This window comes from Nestor notabilis, unplaced genomic scaffold (assembly GCF_000696875.1).
Source record: "Nestor notabilis isolate BGI_N333 unplaced genomic scaffold, ASM69687v1 scaffold16149, whole genome shotgun sequence".
In the NCBI taxonomy this organism is placed as follows: domain Eukaryota; kingdom Metazoa; phylum Chordata; class Aves; order Psittaciformes; family Psittacidae; genus Nestor; species Nestor notabilis.
Window position 1 is genome coordinate 1744 of NW_009943388.1, and position 18650 is coordinate 20393.

Sequence of the window (18650 nt, forward strand, 5' to 3'; positions counted from 1 at the left end):
AGGGTGTACATCGAGATCTCTGTTGATGGGAGGGTGTTGAACCCTTTGATCCCGACGGGAGAGGCATCCCTGGAGTGTGAAGGCTCAGTGGAGCGGGAGCTGGAGCGGCTGCGTCTCTGATAGCGGTACCGGTAGCTGGGGATGCGGGTGATGGCGGAGGACTGGAGGTAGTCCGTGGCGCGAGCATTGGCGCGCAGCTGTTTGTGCCGGTCTATGAACATGTGGACGGCCAGCACTCCCACCATCTCGGCTATAATGAAAGACAGGGCCCCGAAGTAGAAGGACCAGCCGTAGGAGTAGCTGTTCTTCTTGGAGTCACTCTTGGAGGGGTCTCCAGCGTTGGCTGATATGTATACGATGATGCCAATTATATTACTCAGACCTGCCAGCCAGCCGGCGGGGAAGAGAAAGGGAGATGTCAGCAGAGTCACACATGGTGGTGGTGGGCATCATGGACAGAAGGGCCCTCAGCCTCCCATCCCCTCCCGGTGGGCCACTTCCCTTGGGAAACCCAGGCAAGACTCTCCTTGCATGCCTGCTGCATCCCTGGACTGTACTCCCAGCTGGTTGCTGAGAGATGCTGTATGTAGGGAAGGAAACCCTCTCCCTTCAGCAGCTCCAAAGCAGCAGGAAAGCCCTGCCTGCAGGGTGCTGCTGCCTGCCTCTTCTGTGTGAACAGGCAGGGTGAAAAGGCGTCCCTGGCAGGCTGCTTTCATCCCAAATAAGGCTCATCAGGTCTAGGAACCACAGGCACTCCTGCCTGGGCAACTGTGCCCCTGCAGGATGCCCCAGCTGGGCAGCCCTCCCCATCTCCCCAGCACATCTCTGGGGCACCAGGTCCTGTGCATCCCTTTACCTGCAGACACGAAGAAGATGCCGGCACTAAGGATGATGTTGTGTCGGGTTTTGTAGAACTCGCTGGCTGCAATGCAGAGTCCACCCATGAAAAGCAGAATCACACTCAGGATCGGGAAAATACTAGAGGCTCTAACAGCCCCTGCAGAGGAGAGAGGGAGCGGGGCAGAAAGAACAGCAGAGGTGTGAGAGAAAGGAAAGAGGGGTGAGGATATGGAATTACGTGGGGGTACGTGAGTAAAGGGGAGACACAGAGGACAATGTGCAGGTGGGGGGAAGTAATTCAAGGAGGGATACAGGCATCAGGGAGGGAGAGAGAAACAAAGCGTGTCAGAAAAAGAGACCTGTCCGAAGCACCTCTCTTGCTCCCCAGCTGCTGCTGCCGCCATGAAGCTGGTGGCCCAGTGTGGGGAGATGTAGGGGTCTGTGGGGCTGGTGGCTGAGCTGAGACCCTGCCGTGCTGCCTGTCTCCCCTCACATTGTCTTATCCTTCACTTTTTGGGGGACGATGGACTGGAGGGGGAGCCCCGGCACCATCCAGCTGCTCCTCCTGCAGGGTGCTGCTGCTCCAGCCCACTCTTCAAAGAGCAGGCACGCAAATGCTTCCCGCAGAGCTGCTCGATCTCAAATCCTCCCGAAAGGGCAGGAGCATCTCAAGGAGAGATTTATTTATTTATGTATCTTTTTAGGGTTGGGAAGGAGCTCCTGGTGCTCTGCGGCTGAAGTGAGGACTGAGAAGCTGAAGTCCCAGCCCTGTGCACTGAAATGCAGGGCTTATCCTAGTGATCAAACGACTGGGCTCCTTCCAGAGGGCAGTGATGTGTTCGGATGTGCCAGCTCCCACACACGCACTCTCCATCAGTCGATACGGGAATGGCTCAGCCAGCAGAGGGCAATGGCATAGATGCACGTATATGCTCATACACACACGCAAAACGTACCCCAAAGCTTCTGGGGGGACTCTCTTGTATTCACGCAGTGAAAGGCCAGGTCTGTGTATACGTGTGCACACACAAGCAAGCACACACACACTGACTGTGGGCCATTCAGTGGGTACCAACAGTCTGCCTGAGTTCGTATGGCCAATATTCATACGTTTTAACTAGGAAGGCTTTCCCTCCTCCCTTCCCGAGAGAAAGTAAGCTGTTAAAGCGCGAAATGAAGCCTTGCTTGGTAAAGAAAGGTATCAGACTAGCTGGTGCAATTCTGCATGTGGAGTGAAGATCTGGAAGTGGGGATGAAAGCCAATCCCTCCTTGCCTGCAAGAATGAACCCTACTGAAGCAAGCGCAGGATTTACACCTAAGTGGGCAGAGACTGTGCTTCAAAGACCCTGTTGGCATCAGGATCCTACCGGGCACAAGCAGTCAGCTCTTTGAGGGGGGACCCTAGCCTACTGCCTGTGCATGGGGAACACAAACAGCAGGGAGAAACCTCTCTTGCTTGCTTTCCAGTTCTGCCTGGCTGTGATTCAGGGACCAGGATAGTGATAATAACCATCTTAATAGCTTCTGGACAGCAAGGTGGGATTTGACAATGTGAAGCTTAAATGGCAGGAAGCAAACAGCTTCCTGACAAGAGGCATTTAATTTCAAAGAACCTAGGACACTTTAAGTGGACAGCTGGCAGAAATAAAGCCTAAGCCCTTCTAGCAAGGCCATAGACAATGCCCCACAATTGTCCTGGTCCCCTAAATGAGGGAATCACTAGTCTGATGATAATAAACAACTTCCTAGCTGTTCTTGCCAGTACCACCAGGCATCACCCATGCAGAGCGCGCAGGGACTCCGGTTTGGCAGGAGTCCTGGGAAGAAGCTGTTCAGTGGGGTCCCTCTCCAGTTGGGTCTAAGCCAGCAGAAATCCCACTTCTCTCAGGAGTGTCCCAAGTATTCATTTATTAACTTACCAAATTCCTCTTTGAACCTGGTTCTTTCTTAAAAGGGCTCTACCCTGGGGACACCGTCAGGTCCTGACGATAGGCCAGATTTTGTATTCAGATCTTGTTCCCTCTGAGGGAACAGACTCATCCTTTTTGAGATGCTCGGCCCCTTCCCCCAACTCTTCTTTCTGAAGTGCAGCTGATGCTGCAAGCAGCTTCCTCGCTCCCAAACAGCTTTGCAAGAGAAGGTTTGGCCTCCGAGGCAGCCTGCACAGCCACTGTGCCAAACTGGATCAAACCCCAGTATTCAGCTCTGCCGTTCAGGGGCCACGCAGCGATTAAGAGGCTGATGCTGCAGAAAGGCATCTGAAGTAAGCAATCTCCCTGGGTTATTTACAATTTACAGTGGATGAAGAACTGTTCGAGAAACCAAGAGGAAGCAGCATAAGGTCCGCCTCTTTTCACATACAAATGAGCCTCACAGAGCCTAAATTATCTCTCTCATCCCTGCCGCAGGGCTGGGTCTCCACATCTGGCTTGGAGAATGCCTGGCTGACAAGGAGCTATTCTGAAAGACTCCCAGCCTTTTGGAGTCCTCTGATGCTTAACCTTGGGAGGTCAAAAGCTCTCATCTCAGATTTCTGAATGGAGAAGATCTGTTCTTGTGATGTCAAAAGGCATTGGGCTTGTGAAGGGAGGGCAGGATAGCAAGGTGGGGACCTAAGAGGAAGAATGATTCCTGTTCAGCTGTGCTAAAGGAAGAGCAAGCTCCTGTCTCCAGGGCAGGTGGAAATGCTGACTTGTGATCAGGGAGGGCAACACACGGTGTGGATCTGCCCTGCTTCACCCACATGTCCCAGGCTGGTCGTGGAGCTCAGGTTAGGTTTCCTTGTGGAGATGCCATGTGCCTGGCGTACAGCACTGCTCCTGGGGGCTCTGGGTGAGCACCAGGTCTTTTCTTCAAAGGGCTCTGACTGTCCTTTTTCCTGCTTCCCATTCCCACCACTAAAACCAGCACTGATCAGATCTGCAGCCTCTATAGACACGTAGTGTTTGGGGAAAGGTGAAGACAGAAATAGGTGCTCCTAGGACACAGTGCAGCTAATTTCTTAAATCTGATGCAACTGGAGCGTCAGATAAGGAAATATTAACTTCCTCTGCTTTAGGAGGACACACACACTCTCACATACACTCACACTGCCCCAGCTAGCCCAGTCCTGATGTTATGCCCACTCAGCAGGTCTCCAATGGATTTGAATTAAGACTCTGGATTTATACAAAAATTAATTGCTGTTAATAAAAAAATGCCACTGGTTGTTACTGTAGTTTGAAACTTGTACTGTCTCACGGGCAGGGCCCCAGGGAAGTGAGAGTGGAGCTGGTTTTGGGGGACAGCGAGGCTCTGGGGTCACCTCCTCTGGCCTGCTGAGCCTCATGGGTCCCAGCATCTCCACCGCCCTACCTTCAGAGAACAAAAGGCACCCGACGCTAACACCTACGAGCCATTGCAAGGAGAAGAGCCTGCAGACTTACGGAGGAAATATTCTGCTGTATCGGCTTCATAATCTGCATCCTCAGGGAAGTGATCGATTTGCTTACACAGACCTTTAAAATTCCCTAGGGAACAAGAGAAAAAAAAAGAACAAATGAGAACACCAAAACCTGCCTCACAGGAACAACTGCCCTCTGCATTGCCCTTTATGCCCTCCCTGCCTTCCCTCCAGGCAGCATATCTGCTCACATATGGATGCCCGTTAAATTCCTAGGTACTCTCCTCACATGCTCACACATGTATCTCCCTCTTATTTGCACAGGAACATGGGATTTGCTGTCTGGATCCAGCCTGATGACCACCTAACCCAGCATCCCTCACTCAGTGGTGGAGAGCAGCAGAAGCTTTGGCCAGCAGGCATGACTCCTGCCACAGACAGATGGGAGAGCACTGTCCCACCTCTGAGGAAAGTGGTGGGATGGAAAAGGAGCCAGAGGCTGGGTCACCCTGCGAAGCATGAGGGCCAAAGTCCTTTCCCTCAGTATTAACCAGCCTAACTGTGGGTGTTTGTGCTTCACCTGGTGTGGCTTTGGTGGATCCCAGCAGTGGGGATCAGGTTTGGGTGGAAAAGTGTTTCTCTCAGCTGTGAATTTGCTGCCTATTCATTTCACGTGCAGGATACTTTCCTTTGTTCTGGTGCAGTATGAGAAGAACAAAAGCTCTTAATCTACTTTCTCTGTAGGACTGCTTGGTTTTGTATACCTTTATCAGGTCTCCTCTTGTGTCCTCTCACAGACTAAGGCTACAAGAAGCTCAGTGCGTGTGTGTGTATGTAGCTCAGCAGCAAAACACCCTTTGCATTGGGGGAGCAAAATCTTCTACTGTAATTGAGGGAAGCTAGGCTGGTCACCCTCAGTTTTATCAGGCTTGCTTATGTACAGGGCCTTCTGCTAGCTTTAGTCATGGGGCATCCTTTTTCACACAGTCCACGACCAGCAAAGCCATCCCAGCAGGAGGCAAGCAATATCTTCCCAGTCTTTTGTCATCTGGGATGTCTAGCAGGTTCTCACTTTCGTCTTTCATGTACCTCTCCTCTCGAAATCAGGAATACCACTACAAAGAGGTAATCCTCAAGCCATGCAATCATCATGACCGCTGGTGGACTAGTCTCCCAAAGGATCAGGGGTGTATGGGGTGACCACGTGGAAGACAATTTCATTATACCTCTGGGTTCCCCCAATCTTCTTCTCCTGCCTTCCCTTACTTTTGCTTCTGGACTTCTGCACTGGCTGGCCATTAACACAGAACCAATGGATATAATCTGTTCAGAAAGGAGAAATGCAGCATCTGCATGAGGTACACGGATAAGCATAGTGTTCCCATGGGTGCCCTCACCAGAGGTCAGCCACCAAAGTGGCTCAGGCCACTGATCCCTTAGCAGAAGGGTTTGGAGGCTGAGTCTGGAGAGTGACAATGCTGTGGTAGCCTGGGAAAGCCACCTGCTGCCCTGTCCCTGAGCCCGGCTGGGTGTGCATGGGGAGGCGACAGTGAAGCCGTCACATTTGTGGTTGTTGCCTCTGGGAAGGGTTGACTATGATGAAGCCAGAGGTCTCCTAGGACAACCCTACCCAGGCTAAGACCTGCAGGCACCATGTCAGGTCTCGAAGTCGTGTCTTGGAAGGTTTATTCCAGATGAATTCCAATGACCTTTCAGATATTTGGGAATAGCTGGAAGAAGGACCAAGCTCAAAGGATTCCCTCTGAGTTTCTTCTTGAGGCTGAGTCTTGTTGGAGCCAGATTTGGAATGCTTTGGGAGGCAGTGCTGAGCAAATAGCTGTAGAAGGCGGGTAGGGAGGTTCAGCTAGGTCAGTCCCCAAGCTTAGTTCCTTCTGCATCCAGTCACCTTGTGCCTAATGCTTCTGAGATACCTACCGCCTTTAACTACTGGTTCAAAGAGCTTCCATGGAGAGGCTAGAGACAGCACAGAGGAATGTGCGTGCATGTGAGAGGTAACTAATAGGAGAAGAAAGTAGGAACAAAGCCTCTCTGTGTAGCTCTGAAGTGTTATTCCCACACTGAAACTGTGGGTTGTGAAAGGAGGTTATTAATCATCCATTCTCAATCCAGGTACTTCATTCAAGAAGTGTCGACTTCTTAGCCATGGCTCTTCTAGAAGGAAAGCTGCATAGCCAAATTCCTTTGCCAGACTCCCACCCTGCTTCTTGCCCACTTAAAAACCTGTGAGGAAGGCAGATACAGCATCAAGGGGGTTCTTTCCCCTGCTTGTCCCTGACTGCCTGGGGCCGTCAGCCTGTGACAGACAAGCAGCTCATCACCCTGGTCCTTTGGCTGTGGTCACTGCTCTACAGTGCACATGATCACCACTGCTCTCCGAGGCACTGGAGGAGCCTCCAGCCTCACATTCCAGCTCCTTGCCCAGCACATCCTGAACGCTGAGTGCCTCCTGCCTATACATTCTGGGGCAGCACCTCCCAGGCGAGGGTCCTGGCACACAGCTAGAGAATCCCAGTTGGAATCAGGCACGGAGAGAAGCAGTACTGCGTCTGGAAACCCCCTCTCACTGTGCCATCCTTTCTTTGCTTCTTCTCTTCTCCCTCTCCTCTGCTCTGTTTCTTGCTGTATTTGAGCCTGATTAATTCCTATGTGAAGAATCAAGCTGCTTGGGAAAGATACTGCATCTTGTGCAGGGTGTCTTTTATATGGACTTGTGTGGGATAGCTAGTTAGAGGTTCAGCTGCTTAGGCAGGGTAAGGGGACACGTAGGCTCTTTGCTCCCGGTGCTGAGTCCAAAAGTCCTTGCTGACCTGGCTCATCAGGGTGCTTGGCCATTGGGGTGTCCAGCCTTGGCTTGCTTAAAATGTGGTGGCATTGAGGAGCTGCCCTTCACTGCAGGCTGGTACGGTGCGCCAGGCTGATCCCCTTGGCTCAACCCTGCCGGGGTTCATGCAGGCAGGATGGGCAGCACTGGTCCCACTTTATCCCCTGCTTAGTCTGTGCTCAGCACAGAGTGCAGCAGCTCTGGATGCTGACTGTTTGCCTGTGCTACCATACCCTCTCCTCCAATGCCTCCTAGCTCCTCTGGGCAATGGATGGGGAAAGGATGCAGAATTTAGGTCATTAACGCTCTAACTGGGGATGTAAAAGAACGAGATTCAGTTTTTGCTCTGTCACAGGCTTGCTGTTAGAACCACTTCTTCTCTCTGCCTTGGCGTCCCACCCTGTAAAATGGGGGTGACAGCACTCCTTTGCCTCACGCCGTGCGGGGACACGTTAAAGAGGGCATGGTGCGGGTGCACCAGTTTGGGTCAGTGAGTGGCGGATGGCAGCAGTTCAGCTCGGTGCGGGGAAGGCCTAGGTGTCACCCCCTGCGCCAGGGTCACTCGGCAGCTCTCTGACAGACATCTGTGGCCCACCACTGAGATGGTGCAGCAGTATCCCTGGCACCCGTGCTGGTGGGGAGGAGGGATGGAGCCGCTCAGCAGCGCTGCTGAGGTCTGACGCGACAGCCATCTCCTGTGCTGCATGTGCGGTTCACGGAGCCAGGGAGGGAAGAGCCATTTGCAGCCCTATAGGTAGTACTCCTGAATGCCTCAGCAGGAGCAAATCACTATTTGGGAGGGTGTGTAGGAGCTCCTCAAGGGAGCTCCCTTGTACTTGCGTCCCTTTGCCCTTCCCATTCCTCCCAACTTAAGCTATTTCATGCTGTGAACCCAGAAGCAGGCAGGTGTTGAGCTCTCTGCCTTCTCCTGCACGTCTCTCTGAGAAACTTTAGCCACGTTGCTTCCACCTCCTCCCTGCAGCTCTCCCAGCGCAGTCCAGGTTCTCCCCTCATCCTCTTTCTTCTGCTCACCGACCAGCTCTTCAGTCTCTCTCATTCACCACAGCCACCTCCCTCCCCCTGGCATATTGGTGTGGGCATCCTTTGAGCAGCCTCCTTTGGGAAGTGCAGGCTGTGAAGGAGGTGGGGAGGAGCTCTGCCTTTTCTCAGGACAAAAAGGCTGGGGATGCCCAGGCCCATAGTAAATCACAGAGCAGTCCCCAAGTTCCCTGGGTATTATCGTGAGTCCTTAGGCAAGATCCCCACCGTTTGCTTGTGGTCTGCCCAAGCTTTAGAAAATGTCTTCTGGAGGAGCCAGGACTGGTGCAGCAGGCATCCCCTTCAATGCCTGGACTGGGACAGAAGATGCCCAGTCAGAGCTGTTAGAGCAGAGACAACCTGCCATACTGCCAAGAGGGACTGAATGCCTAAGATACATAAAAATCAACATTAAATGTGCATTCAGCCTTCAGAGAGACCTCCTCCAGTGAAGCCGGGTCATCGTTTAGGTACATGCTGTCTATCCAGGGCAGCTGGCAGCAGTCAGCTCTGCTGCAGCAAGAGTCAGACCAAGCCACCCCCGATGAGAACCTGGCTCGGTATTGTTGGTGATGGGGTTTATTTTTGTGCCACTTTGTGCAGCCCTGCCTCTTTCTGAAGTCGTGCTTGCCTGCAGAGTGCAATCCATCACAAAATAGTAAGTTCCAAAGAATGAAAAGCTACTCCCTTCCTGCAGGGTAGGAACACTTTAAAACGGTCAGGACTGTACATCTGAAAACTGGGAGCCAGAGGCAGAGGAAAAGACGTCCAAAAGGAGAGAAGCAGACAAAGAGGGATGAGAACAGAAAGACCTGTTTTCCCAGAATGATTTGTGATATTTCCATTTATGGAAAAAAGCAATCCACTGAAAGCTTTCCTTCAGTCTCACTCTCCAATTTAGCAGAAGTTTTGGCATGATGGCTTCTAGAGAAATAAATAAAGGGGGCTGGATATAGCTGTTGTCGCTAAAAGCTCAGAAAGATGGCTTGGTGCTGGCCAAGGATTCAGTACCTCTTTCTGCCAGGCTCCCTGCATCATTCTAGGCAAGTCACTTCACCCCCCTTTTCGTTCACTCAAAATGGGAATAACGGCATTTCCCTGCCTCAGGGAAATAGCCTGAGGGTATTTATAACAAGAATATGAAAGCAATCAGACACTGAATCATTTGGGCCAGATGATTCCCACCTTCCAGTTCAAATGTGATACGCTCAACTTTGATGTGACCTTCTCCCGGATAAAAGCGAAGGCTGAGCACGTATGAATGCTCTCCCAAATTCACACTTGTGATTCCTACCTTAGATGTGATCTTCGTTGCAGATTAAACTAATATTCACTATTTATGCATGAAATAAATGTGAGAAGTGGCACAGGAAGGGCAGGTTGTCAGACTCAAACACTAGTATTTCTGCTCCAGGACCCTGTTTCTGAGCTGAGTCCATTTGTACCAGGTGGTGAAGTGGGGCTCAGAGCCAGCCTCTGGGCTGGGAAGACAAATTCCACAGCTATGTGGCAAACTGTTGGCATGTCTTTCTTACATGTATTGGCAAAGGGCTTCCAAAGCAGGAGAGGAGGTCTGCTGTCCTTGTCAAAAAATGACAGTAGTGACACTAAGTTGTTAATGCCCAGCCTGACATGACTTCAAGAGGAAGGAGTGAGGTTTCATGAAGCACCAAGGGAAGCACAGAAAAAGCCCTCTGAAGACGTTTTGATTGCTCTCTACCCTTCCAAGAATGAATCACTCAAGAGCACTCACAGTTTTGGGGGATTGAAGAGCACAGTGGCAGAGAGCACAGAGACTGCTAATGGGCATCTGCTTTTGCCCACCTGTGCTGACGTGCCCGAAAGAAAAGCTGGCTTCTCAAAAATGCTCATTAGCCCTCTGGGGGAATCTCTCCATATAGATAGCACCTTAGAAAAATTAGGCCATCTTTTCACGTGCCTCAGTATGCGTCTAAAGGCCTCAGTTACAAGGTGTAGGGCTACACCAACGAACTCAGCCTCTCTGCCACAAGGGATGGTCATTTGGGGGCTTGAGAAGGTGTTACTCTAGCAGCTCTGACCCTGATGCTGTAATAGTGGCAATATCTTCTGACTCAGGCAGGTAACATGAAGACCAAAGAGTTTACAGGTCCACAGCTCTGTCCTTAGGGAGAGAGGAACTTTTCCACTGCAAGGTGAAGCTCAGTAGGGCAGCAAATGGGGTCTGTGGAGGAGTGCCTGGGACAATCACACAACCCCATGGGAACAAAGGACCATCAGAAATCTTGCCACCTTCCCGTCCAAATGCACCTGCTTTGACGTGGTCTTTTCCAACATGAACATGCAGCAGTGCATATGTTAAAAAACCCAAACAAAACCCTAGCAAAATAAGCAGTATGTTGCATACATAATTCTCTCCCTGGGGAGAGGATAAAAGAACAAACCACATGTGACTGATATCAAGCCCCATCACTTAATGTGCCACTGGAAATCATTCAGATATTGTGGTGAAGAAGCCTGTAAAAGAACTGATGCAAAATAAAATTGATCTTATACTTATGATAGAATATCCCCCCTGCCTACAAGGCAGAACCATTATACCAGCTCTCCTCACCTTATTATTAATAACCATGTTTATTACAGCTCTTGCCAAGGATCAGATGATAAAGGGAATTTACTGCAGTAAAAATGGTACAAACACTGCCTTAAAGATCTTGATAAGCATGAAGGAAGGGATATATCACCACACATTAGCCATGAGCAAAGCTGTAGCAGTAAAATGGCCTGGTAATACCAATTGTGGGGAGACGAGTTCAGTCAGGGCATGGTTAATAAATAGAAAAAGAAATGCAGACATAGATGGGCAGGGGATGAAAAAACAGGGGAAACGGGTGTGGGGTAGCACTGAAGAGATGACAAGATGGAAGGAGAGTGGCCAGTGAGCACCGGGCAGAGAAGTCCCATCCAAGCCAATACCAGGCTCCTGTTCTGCCTTTTCCAGCTCCTCTTTTGCTCTCTGCCGCCTCAACGACAATCACCTGGCGAAGAAGAGGGGCTGATGACAGAAGAAGACACCACATGTGCTGCTGGAGGTGGCCTGGGTCCCCCCCGCTGTGTGGGAGCGCAGAAGAGCCCCATCACGCACGTCCCGGCGTTCCCCGCACGGTTCCCTGCAGCGCTCCGCCTGCCTGGTCCTGGTGCTGCAGCTGCGGCGGGGAGCGCGGAGTGCGCTGCATCACGGCCGGACCTTCAGCCGCTTTGCGCTTTCCCTCGGAGGAGGAAGCCTCCTCGCCTTCCCAGCCCGCTCCGGAACGCTGCTGCGTGCTGCTAAGTAGCCGATAGACTGCCTCCGAGCTGGCTGTAGCTATTCCCGTGGACGTGGGTGGAGATGCAGAGGTAGCAAAAGCTGTTATTAAGATTATATGAAGATTTCCATTTATAAACACCCTCTTTTTACAGGGTCGTAACTTTCAAAAATAGCCTCGCTGTGCCTTGAAATTTCCTGTGCTTTGTTACAGTGAGATTGGCCAGGAAAACTGGGCAAAGCCTCTTGAACACTTTTTGGTGCAAACACAAATCCAGCGCGTTTGAGCTTTAGAAGCTGAAACATTGTGGGTGTCTGGTTTTCGGGGACTGTGAGACATCTGTCCAAGTTACAAACAAAAAACCTCAACATAGCAGTAATAAAAATCATTCCAAAAAATTCTTTTTGTACACATCCAGCACAATCATCTCCCCTGGTAAATAATTTGCTCTATTTCTAGACTTTGCCAGAATCAAACCTGAACTGAATTTCTTCTGAAAATAGTACTAAATGCAAAAATGTATTAGGCTCATCTAAATCATCTAAAGCTGTGAATAACTTTGCTCCTCCTAATGTTGCATTTCTTGTGTTTCCCTGCTGTGCTGCTGGCATTCTGGAATTGAAAATAGGTTTATGTACACATATATAACAAATGCGTGTTATGATTTCATATATATGTCAATGAAATAATTTGGTATTTATAACTGATACTTTCCTGTGTGGTTCAGTGAATGTGTAGAACACTGACAATATCTCTGATTCCTCAGCAGAGAGGTTAGAAACTATTTCTACAGTTGTGACAGTGACTGGTGTCCCTCTAGGTAGGAAAGACATACAAACTTCCTGGCATACAAGCCCTGTTGCAGAATTTTCAAGGTATATCAGCTGAATGGATAAAAGCTGTTGCCTTTGCCTTGCAAGAAGAGGCGAAACTGGTCTTTCAATGAGCTGGGAACCAGAAAAAAATAAAGGGTTTCTAAATAGCCCTGCTCAGATGTTGTAGCATGATGTCTGGTTTTAAACGCCAAGAGCACAAATGAAGAGCTGGAGCTGCTGGGGTGGAGGGCAGAAAAGTGAAGGCAGAAGTTGATCAGGACATGGAGAGAAGTCCAAGCAAACCAGAAAAGGCAAGTGAAAGAAATCAAGATATTACAGAGGATTAAAAAGAAAAAAAAATAAATCTGGCAATTTGTAGCAAGAACATTTGTGTGTGTGTGTAACAAGTCAAAATGTGACACTACAACTGTGAGCCGAGTAACAGGAAGGGTGATGCAATTATCTGCAGTGAGAGAGAAATGATGTGCATAAGGTGTGGGAGGAGAGGAGATGCTCCATAGCTACCACAGGCAATCCCAATCCATGGCTGTGTATCCAGATGTCAGAGGGAGAGAGATACTAACGTAAGCCTTAGAGGGAAAGGGGTGGATGGGATGAAGGGAGTATTTAAGAGCTGTTGCTTCTCTTTTTCTTCCTTTTTTCCCCTATCATGGCAACAACATTGTAACTAGGACAGGTTTTGCATATAGGGTTACAACATCAAACTCTCAGAAATCAGAGCACGTAAACAACATCCTAGCTGGATGAGGACGTAAGGACCGAACCATCTCAAAGTTGAACTCAAAGACCCAGAGCTCGAGTGGATTAGTCTCTCCCCAGCAGTACACAGAGGAAATTCATGGGCCAGAAAATTTATAATTCAGCTCATCCTATTGAATTGCATTTTCATCCTCAGATACAACTGTATTGCTGATTTGTGAGCATGAATCAGAGGACAGAGACAGGCTTACCTGGCTTGTAGAGTAGGTCATGTTTTGGGTCAGTGATGAGACTGTAACTCTAGGGGTGATTAGCAGTCACTGTACACAGGCATGGGTTTACTGGGCAAGAAAAGAGGGGAGAACAGCCCTCCTTACACTGTGAAAAGTGGCCTGTGCAGCCTGGGACACAGCCACGAGCTGTACAGTGCCTTGGTTCAGATGTGGGCTGAGCTCCTACTCCAGTGGGAACTTAGCCTTGGCTATTCCCGAACTCCAAATCTTGAATCTTACAGTCATAATGCTACGTTCACAAGGCTTTTTGAATGCAATTTCCTTAGTCATTTTTAAATTATGAAGGAGGAGAAAAGGCAATTCAAATCTTTCACCTCCAACTCCACACTGCATTTGTCTCTGACATATCCAGCTGGATCTACAGGGAGACGCTGTCCTCAGTTAAACTGGTGTAAATCTAGTGTGACTCTGAGCTGTTCCTTCAGCAGATATGGTCACAACCAAGAGAAGAATTAGGCTTGCAGCTGGTAATTAGCTTATGAAGTATGTGGTGTGCTTTAGGATCCTTCAGGATGCAAAGCGCTATATAAAAATTATTATTAGTTATTAATAATAAAAATATCTGGGAACTCCAGGGAAATAATCTGAAGAATGAAGCAAGTCAATGACAGAGGCAGCTTTCAATCCATCCTCCCTCTTCTGTGCCACTTCAGCTCTCCTCCCCCTTCCCCTCCAAGGCTCAGACACATGGAGAAAGGGAGAGCCCCCCATCACACGTGTTTAGCAATTTGGCAGTTTCAGCAAGTCTCCTGTGTTCTCCCACACAACATCGTCAGCCTGCAGTAGGAATTGTCAAATCTGGAGCATAATTGACAGCCAGCAGTAGAAATGTTGGGGAATAGCAGGGCGTGGGAATTCCTCAGCTTGCTTCCCACGGGAAAACTGCAACCCTGCCCCAGTGGTCCACAAGGCTTTTCATCTAATCACCCTCCCTGCTCATAGGAAAAGGACTGGGCAGGTAGGTACCACTTGCTTTCTTTAATGATCTCTGGGTGAGAATTGGGGGTCTGGCTGCTGTCATCTGGGTTGGGGTGAGCAGCTCCACTGGGGATGCACAACCTCCTTTGGCTATTCCAGCCTAGCAGATGAGTGTGAAGTTTATTTTAGGCAAGGAAATAGAACAAGGGGAGGACTGGATTTTCTCTAGCACTTTTTATACCCCAGGGAACCCAAAGCCCTTCATGCAACAGTGAGAAAGATCCCCCAGTGCGGTGGCTCCGCAGACGAGCATGGCAGCCATTACACGCTCACTGAGCTCTCAGATGCTTGCCCTCAGAAAGCAGAAGTGGCTGTACCCAGGCAGGGAATGTTGGTTATCCCTTACTCTGCTCAGAGAGCTCGCTGGGATTTTTGCTGTCCCTTCAGGCAGCCCACCAGAGATGGCCAGGAGGGAGCTCGGCGTAGGATTTCCTTGGCAGAAAGCCCTGCTGACTGCAGCGCTTCGGGCTGAGCTGCGACGTGCAGTGCCACGCACTCGTGGAGCTTTTCTGCCCTGTGCCCTTTATTGCCCTGAAATACACCACCTACGATCTGAAAATGAAACCACCAAGGAGGAGGTCAGGACTTTCTAATTCTGCAATTTCCTGTAGCAGTCGCTGTGTCTCGTCCTGCAGCGCTGGTGCTTTGTGAGAAGCCAAACCAGAGCAGATTCCCAGCCAGTCCAGGGCTACCCAACACTGCTCTGGGGAGCACCCTAGGATGAGGGACATGTGAGTGTGCTGAACCTCTTTAGGATGCTCACCCCTGGTCAATCCACTCCTGACCTTGATCTCACTCACTAAAGTGATCCAAAGCCTCCCAAATGCTCCTAAATCAGTAAGAATAAGAAGCTGGCAGGAAGACAGGGCAAGAAGAGTAGACGGATGACCTGATGTACAGCAAACCCCTTCTTACAGATAGCTGGGGAGGAAGCCATTGGTATCCCTAGCTATCTCCGAAATGGGAACTCGCTGCCTTGGTAATGTCCCCAGGGTGGGGACAGCCTACATTGCAGCCCCTTCCCAATCAACTTGAACACTGAACCCAAACGTGGCTTAATACTGTTTCTTGAATCTCTCAGCTATGCTGGGATTCAGGATTAGGAGCATTGTGTGGGTTATGTGTATGGGTTCCAAACAATTTTAGGCTCATAATTCTCTGAGATTAGTTTGGTGCAAATGCTGTCAGGGCAAATATCTGGAGTAACAACTGGACTGGTCTCTGAAAGCTGTAGGAAAGTAGTGCCCTCTGTGCTAAAAAAGTCAGGACATAGAGTTTGCTTTGTTACACACGAAACAAACATCATGCTTATTTTCTACTTGGGTCGCTGGAGTTCAGAAAGTGTAGGTAAACACAGTCTATATCCCACAGGGCTGAACAGGGGAGCTGGCCCCTGTGAGTCTGATTAAATTGCGTTAGCACAGCTATGCCGTGGCTCTCAATATCACCAGACAAGCTGCTGCTGTTCCAGCTTGCCGCTTTACTCATAATCCACATCAAACATTGGGTGTTACAGTAGATATTGCACAGATTTGATTTTAGGCCCCTTTTTATGCAGCAGGGTAAAAAACAAATGCCAAGCCTTGAGAGTGGTGTTAGCTTTTAGAGGCTGCTATTAGAACGTTAATAATTTTATTATTGTTATTTCCTCTGGGTTGCAGGTACCCCAGTGATTTACAAGGATACAAAGTGACTTGGCCTCTTCTGAAACGCTTACAACAAAAGTTAGATTTAAGCACAGCACTGGGCTTATTTAACAAGCAAACAGTGCCAGCAGGGTGTTTGGAAGGAGGAGGTTTATAGCAGCACAGAATCATGAGACATTTACAGTTGTACGCGTGTGCGTATCCTGTTAGTTTACACCGGGCTTTAAAAAGAAAACAGTGGAGGGGAAAGTGTGCTAGATTTAGGGATGATGCCTGCAATAAGGGTGAGTGGAGGTCAGTGAGGGAGGGGTGGTTGGGAGAGGGGAGTTTGAAGGGGAGGCTGTGAAGGAGGAGTGTGAAACTACCTATGGCACAGCCAGAGAAGGCATATGGGGGAGCAGGTACTGCTGCTCAGTCATAATAACCTCTTTGAAGCTTGACTGCAAGCCGTGCTGCCGCACCAATATTTTTTCATCCATTGAGTACGCTACTTTATTACAGAAGCGTCTGTAGGTGTGAGCTATGTGCTAGGGCTAATCTCTGAAGCGTTTTCAGCTACACTACACATAACATTACTCTCGCGTCCTGGGGAGGAGGCTATTCATAATGGGATAAAATTTACTCACAATAGTAGACTAGGGAATATTATTTCTAATGTGATCTGGTCCAGTTACACTCAGTTAGAAACTTGAAAGGCCGTTTCAGGGCTTTGAATCATGTCCAAGCCAGGTACCAAGTCACCTTCTGTGACCAGGATTGTATTACCTGGGGACATGCCCATCAGAGCTTCTTACACCAAACCATACGTCCCCATCTGCCCCACGTGTGAGGTAACATAGGCCTCAGAACTGAAACTTCCCTGCTTTAAAGCCAGTAAATTAAGAGCTTGTCTCCTAAAGACTGCCAAAACCCAAACTCCTTCCAGATTTGCCCACTTTCCCTTGGAAAAAATTACCAGTTCTCCACTGGAATTACTGGTCTGAAATTCCAGCCCCTTCCTCAGTTTCTGATAGTTTCTGTAGCTACAGCAGTCTGTGAAACAATAACAAATGTTGTGCAGCACCTTAGATGTTAACCTCATTATCGTACCTTCGAACTGGAGTTGCCAGTCAGGAAATGTGCCAAGATCAAAGAACGGCAGCATTTCACTCACACTGTGTGTATGTCTCTCCATGAGTAAATATCTTTTTATTTTCCCCATGCTACAGCCACTGCTGAAAGTCTTTCTCTCTTGAAGTTATTCAGAGTTTTTCAATGAAAATTTCTCAGAGGGATACAGACACTTCGACAAAACCACCTGAATTGCAGGTGAATAAGGTGAATATTTGAGCTATTGGCTTACTGACAGTTTCAGTGCATTCAACTCACGGTTTTGGTCTAAAAAAAGCCTTTTAACACCACCTTTGTCCTGCGCCAGTGTAGAACAGGAAGCTTTATAATTTCAGAGTTTTGTGGGACAAGAAGATAGTTGTCATGTTTCTCCAGCCAGGTTTCTGCATCCATCTCAGCTACCATGCTTAGCAGATGTTCGCAACTTCTCTTTGGGTCCTGCTGGGACAGATGTGACTGCTGAAAGCACAGCTGCCGAGCTGTTCCTTGGTGACAGTTAAGGGGATTTATCTTCAAAACTGACCTCTGACATACGTTGTGCACCAAGACCTTGTTCTCTTGGCCCTCATGATCAGCACAACTTTGGAAGGCTGTGGCCTTGGCTTTGCCAAGCCTACGTTAGAGTCATGTCAACCTCAAACATGGAATTCAGTCTATGCATTAGTTTCTAGTCCAAACCGTTTCTCCTGGAGCCACTTTTAGTGAACACCAAAATGAGTTTGGGCCAAGCTAGAATGAAAACCGAGCAGCTTTTCCTCTTGCTTCCTCTGTGACCTGACCTAACAAATGCAATGTGTAAACACTTCTTCAGGGCTGCCCTCTGCTCCTACTGAAGGGCTGCTCTTTTCCAGTAGTGCACTTCATGGTGCGCAGAGGTGATTAATACATCAGAACAAGAATGAATGACTTTGCCTAGCCACTGGGATCCTGTAACAACCCCGGAACTCAGAGATTCCCCTGTGGGGGGGGAGAAGAGAGAGCATTTCTTGACTAGCTGGAAGCCCTGTGTACAGAATACCTGTGGAGACTGGCAGGGAAAGTGAGTGAGCTGGGACTGGATGCCTTCCAAGCATCAGAGCAAAACTGAGTCTCTCAGTGGAGGATGCTAAATTTTGACAACGGGAAAGAAACAGATAGACAAAGGATGAGTGGGAGGGGGAAGTCTTCCCCTGCTAATGCTGTCTGCTCATAGCGTTAAGCGTTATTATGTATTTCCACATGCCACCATGTGTACCCGGAGTTTTACTGACAGCTAAAAAGGCAGGATCTTACCCCAGGGTTTCACACTACAAAGACCCCAGCCTGTGGGGCACTAACAAGTGAGGATGCTCAGCTCTTTCAGAAGAGGCTCTCGGCAGCCGTTAGGCAGCAACTGTGGGGCCTGGATCCTGCTTCTGGTGAGGTCAGCGGGAAAACAGCAGGGACGAGATTAGGTCTGAGATGTGCAGGCTGGAACGAAGGAAGTGCCTGAGAAAGGTCACAAGCTGAGCTATGGCATGTTCATGTCTTGTTTGCTCCTGGCCTTGGCTGGGTATATCTGAATCATTCCTCATACTACAGATGTAATATAGTAAACAAAGTTAATAGTCAGAAGGGGCAAAGCTTGCCAACGGCTTAGAAGTGGAAGTCATTAACGCAGGAAGACTAGCTGCAGTAAATGAGTCCTGAGGGCAGGCACGAGGGAGGTGAATAAGGTTGTGT

General features: G+C 49.2%; 1 protein-coding gene across 1 annotated transcript in view; it reads right to left on the minus strand.

Annotated features, from left to right (window-relative positions):
• Positions 1-2: 2 nt before the first annotated feature.
• LOC104411483 (voltage-dependent calcium channel gamma-2 subunit) overlaps positions 3-18650 on the minus strand; it is a gene marked incomplete at its 3' end in the record, with an annotated part of 49776 nt that continues 31128 nt past the window's right edge. Inside the window, exons 2-4 of the mRNA XM_010021907.1 lie at positions 4267-4350; positions 857-997; positions 3-382 (exon numbers count right to left, since the gene is read on the minus strand). Of these exons, the coding sequence (XP_010020209.1) occupies positions 3-382; positions 857-997; positions 4267-4350 (605 nt within the window). The remainder of the gene's footprint in view (positions 383-856; positions 998-4266; positions 4351-18650) is intronic.